Source organism: Cariama cristata, unplaced genomic scaffold (assembly GCF_000690535.1).
Source record: "Cariama cristata isolate BGI_N322 unplaced genomic scaffold, ASM69053v1 scaffold16381, whole genome shotgun sequence".
Taxonomy (NCBI): domain Eukaryota; kingdom Metazoa; phylum Chordata; class Aves; order Cariamiformes; family Cariamidae; genus Cariama; species Cariama cristata.
In genome coordinates this window covers 64,583-69,599 of record NW_009600009.1, presented here as the reverse complement: position 1 = coordinate 69,599, position 5,017 = coordinate 64,583, and the positions used below count along the sequence as shown (strand labels likewise).

General features: G+C 48.9%; 1 protein-coding gene across 1 annotated transcript in view; it reads left to right on the top strand.

Annotated features, from left to right (window-relative positions):
* Positions 1–4,855, top strand: part of NFASC (neurofascin) — a 16,494-nt gene extending 11,639 nt beyond the window's left edge. Inside the window, exon 6 of the mRNA XM_009709890.1 lies at positions 4,491–4,855. Within this exon, the coding sequence (XP_009708192.1) occupies positions 4,491–4,722 (232 nt within the window). The 3' untranslated portion in view covers positions 4,723–4,855. The remainder of the gene's footprint in view (positions 1–4,490) is intronic.
* The last annotated feature ends 162 nt before the right edge of the window (positions 4,856–5,017 follow it).

The window sequence follows — 5,017 nt, the reverse complement described above, 5'->3', positions numbered from 1 at the left end:
TAAAGGTCGCTGTTCTTTATTGCCCTGCACAACACCCGGGGACAACACCTTCCTCACCTCCCCGCAAGATTTGGTTATCACTTCTAGTGGTGACAAGCCACGCCAGGGCGATTACATTAAGTCTACACACAAATCGTGGTCTGGGGATGTTCCCTTCAGATTCCTGGCCGGGACACAGAGAACAGCAGAGAAGAAATTAGCTGAGCCTGGTGCTCTTGCAGGCTTTGCCCCAGATCAAACGCATCTCTTCCCAGGCATGATTTTACAAGCGCAGGCAGTGCTCCTTGTACAGATACGAGCCATAACCACAACTACACAGCTAGTGTCCATACTTTGACCAAAACAAGTCCCCTCAATGCTCTGAGCCACAATAGGGATTCTCTTGGTTCCCAGATTAGTGGGATGGTGTAAATACCATGTAGCAAGCCTGAAACATCTCATCACCCAGGAGCTACCCTCTCACAACCCTCAGGCTCAGCTCCATCACCCAGATCTCAGACAGGGCCGAGCTTCTGGCAGTACGCACTGATTTCAGAGATCTGCTTCTCAAGAGTCCGTTGAGGTGGTTGCAGACAAGACCTCCTCACCCCCATCGCTCCTAAGGCGATCGCATTGCCAGGGGCCGCTTGCCCTGCACAGAAGGAAAACTAAGCTCTTGGCATGGCTGGCAGGATTGCAGCAGTCAGCAATGCTGCCTTCACTGCTCAAGCACCATCCAAGGGGCATTGCCTTCCAGGCAATGGGAAGGAATGGGGCAAATCCTTCATCCTACTACACAGCAGCTTCTGCTTAGCTGAAGTTCCAGCTTTTATTGACAGCCCCATCCCCAAAAGTTTGCAAGCTAAAGGCAGAGGTCAGTAGAAGGGCAACAACCAAGCTCCAAGATGCTCCTGCATTTTCAATCACACTGTCCTATGGACTAGACGGGGAAAAAAACCCCAATCAAACAAGAACAACAACAACAACAAAAATCCAACAACCCATAAACTTTGCCCCCTCCTTCTCAGGAACAACAGGTTTCCTGGGAAAAGTTAATAGGAGGCTTCCCTCAAGGAGGCAGAAAGGAAGGTGAACCCAAAGGATTGATATGAAACGCTGTTGGCTGATTAAGATTCAAAATGATTGCGATGTTAGGCTCCAGGAGGGTAGCAATTAGTATTTCCAGCAAGGACAGGAATTGAGCTGACGTGAGTTCTTCATTGGTTTCCCTCCCCACCTCCACATAGCATGTCTGATATGCTCTCATCATATCTCACGTCCTTAATGCCCTGTGCATGCAACTTTCAAATCTCTGCAGCCTATAATTAAGAGATACTGTCACATCTTTCTGTTCCACTAACAGAATAATGGTTTTCCTGAGCAGAGGCTAAGCTGAGAAGCTTATTTTCAAAGCAGGAGACCATTATCCTTGGACAATGTTCTGTGCCAGTGACTGTGCCTCATTATACCAAATGTTGAAGCAGCACGTGGGGGAGTCGGCTGGAAACCCTGGCTGCTGGGAAGGGAGAGTTTTAGTGGTTTTTAGCTTCTGGGCTCCAGTTCAGATTGAGGATGGTGTCCTGTGGCACAGGTTACACACGGCAGGCAGTGCCAGCTTGCCCCGAACGGCCCATCTCAGCAGACATCAAGACAGGAGGACACAGAGCTGTCCTCGGAGCCTAGCGAGGGGAGGAGAGGTCTGGCGAAGCAGCCTGTCAACAGATACCATGATACTGGTGCACGACTGTATCATGGACACCCAGCAGAAGGCTGGAGGGGAAACCCAGCGACCCGTTCACTTGGCCCTTGTCCTGCTGCACGCCGGTCCCCAGCAGCCACCGCTGTTCCCCAAAGCCGCTTGCTAAGGGACTTAGAAGCCCAAGTCCTTTTTGAGCAGCCCGATGGCAAACAGCCTGCGTCCCACCTGCACCATCCACTGCTGCTCTCTATCAGCTTTCCCGGGGAAGCCAATGAGGCTCATCCAGCTCTGAACAATTATACTGGCTCCATTTGGTATAACGAGGCAATTAGCTCCATGAGGAATGCAGACGTTTCTTTTTGGTTTTTTAGCACTGCCCCTGTAAATGCAGACCTCATCATATCTCTCTCTGATCAGGCTCTTTCTGCTTCTCTCTGTTTTATTCCCATTCTTTCTTCTCCTTTTCACCTGGTCTATCCACATGGACCATGAAGGTCTCTTGAAAGGTAGGACCATGTGCTGCCAGAAGTCCGGCACATTTAGCTTTTTTTATTTTCCTTCCTTCTAGCTATTTATTTCTTTAGAGCTGAAACTATACCTTCCCCTCCCTATTCCCACGTACCTGCCTCCACCTAACACATTAAACAAGATCCCTCTAACTCCTGCTGGCATCAGGGGTACCCCCACATCCAGCGAGCTGGACTTTGCTTGGAAATGCTCTGGGGGCTGGGGGCACCCCCGAGCACCAGCCAGGCCCCCCCAGCCCCACGCTCGAGCAGTTGATCCCTCCGGGTGTAGCGGGACCGGCCAAGGGTTGGACCTGGGGACGATGCCCTTGGTGCATTCAGTGCCCTGATGCCCGGACACCCAGGGGATGGCAGCAGGGGCCATGAGCAAAAAAAACCCAAACCAACAAACCCCAAACCCGCTAGATCCTAAACACTCTGCCCGCTCTTTGTCTCAGCCCTGAAAATCCTCCCTCCGGCTCAAGCCTCCCCCTCTTCGCAATGATTTATGCAACTCAGGACAACGTTTCCCAAATGGTTTTCGTCTGGGTGCTCTGGTTCTCTAATGCACACATCAGCAAACCCCATAGAAATCCATTTTAACAGGGTTATATTGCATCAAGATGCTGATGAATATCTGCTTTGCCTTCCTAATGCACTAACAGGATAAATAGTACTGGAGAGAGGTAAAACCAGGGGGCAGGTGCGGGAAACGCACCGCCGGGGCGTTTGGTGCTGCAAACCCCCCCAGAGGGAAAATCTGGCTCTAGATTGAGCTTTAACTGAACCCCAAACCTCAGGAAAGGATATTGCAAATAAAGGGATCTGGGTTTTGCCACTCTCTACTTGGCATTTGTTGGGCTTTCTAACTGCCAGTCCTGCTTGCGGACTCAATTCTCTCCCTCCTCCCCCCAGAAAGAACCTGCTTTCAAAGCTAACAAGTTATTTCTTATTGTGATGCCAAGTTAACACAAGGCCTGAAATATTAGTTTTGTATTATCGCTTAATTCACAAAGTGCGGATGTAAGGAAATACATTAGGAAGCTGCGTGTTGTACTGTGGGATACCAAATTCCTCTCCCGCTGTAGAGAGCTGATGCCATTAATTAAATGGCCTGAGAGAGATTTAATGCTTTCCCCAGCTGAAGAGCATTTTGCTCCCTGGCCCAAGCAAAGCGTTTCTCGTGCCTTGGTGGGAGGCGAACACCTTCGTGTGGACACCGACTATCAAGGGCTGCAATCAAAGCCCGGTACTTTTACCGATTTTAAGGAAAATAAAGGAAGAGAGTAGAGTGCCATGCTGGGGAGCGAGTCTGACTAGTCCCAGGCTAAAACAACAACAATAAAAAGACAGGAATGGAAGTGGGAGGACAAATGTTTAAGGTACACGTGTGATACCTTTAGGAATATTACAGAATTTGCATGCTGGACATAAAAATCAAACATGAACTAAGGACTAGTTGACATGAAGATTAATTTTTGTATATAGCAATCCACTCTCATCCTCCACGCAATGGTAGCTGTATTTATGAGATACCAGCCCTTGCCCTCCAGAGAGAAAACAACTTCTCCCTGTTTTTTTGTTAAAAGGGTTTCTGTAAAGGGTTGGGTTTTTTCCTGTGGGTCAGACTATTTATTTTTCAGTGACCTGGCTTAATCTTTCTAGTGAAAAAGAGAAAGGATAAAGAATTGAGCAAACAAGCTTAAGTGCTCAGAAATAAGCTCGGAAAGGTAAATTCCCATGAGTTTCAGAAGCTGCACAGAACTTGGCATCCTATACATGCCCCCTCGCAGTGCTTTGAGAGTGCTCCCCATTGCATGTACCCATCTAAACAGCCGAGTGTGGTTTTTTTGCAAGGAAATCTGGAAACAAACCTCACTAAACCAGGTTACACCAAGGTTGGCTAAAACGCTAAGCGAAAGAAAGAATATAAGCAATGACAAGGAAAGGATATTTATAACGTACATCCAGTTGGACCGATCTAAGCATCATATGTAATATAGGTTTAAAAAAAAAAAAATTGCTTTCTAAAAAGAAAAAGCGTGAAGGTTGGGCTTGTAGAAATCCCCAGCACAGCACCGCTGGCCGAGGCAGCTGTGCCCTCTGGCGCGGAGGCTGTCCCCCCACCTTCACGTACGTGCCAGACACACCAGGACTTGCTGTCTGCAGTCAGAGCACCCCGCGTTTGTGGTCTCTGGTCACTATTATTTGCACACTGGATTTGTTTTTGAATATCCAGACCTTGGGTGAAGGTTGTAAGCCCCGTTCTCAACCCTTACTGTGTCTGTCTGTCTTCTGCTACCCAGCGATGAAGACAACAAACCCCTGCCAAACAGCCAGACCTCCTTGGACGGCACGATAAAGCAGCAGGAGAGTGACGATAGCTTGGTGGACTATGGAGAGGGGGGCGAAGGGCAGTTTAACGAGGACGGCTCCTTTATCGGCCAGTACACGGTGAAGAAGGACAAAGAGGAGACCGAAGGCAACGAGAGCTCGGAAGCCACCTCCCCAGTCAATGCTATCTACTCCTTGGCATAGCGCAATGCACTGAAACCACAAACAGCCTGAGATGTTCGTAGTGGATGGGGGTTAAACAGCCGCCGCCGCCACTACCTCCAACAGAAACATGTGAATGAAACCAACCCGCAGTGACAAAAAAAAAAAATAAAAAAAAAAAAATAAAAAAAATAAGACAAAAATTCCAAGCAAACAGGCAGACCAGGTGGTTGCCGATGCCATCTTATCCTTAGCAAGCAAGCCAACGGCAAGGACTCCCGGGGCGCGGATGGGTTGTAGCTGTAGCTGAAATCCGGGCTGAGCCCGAGGGGTTGGA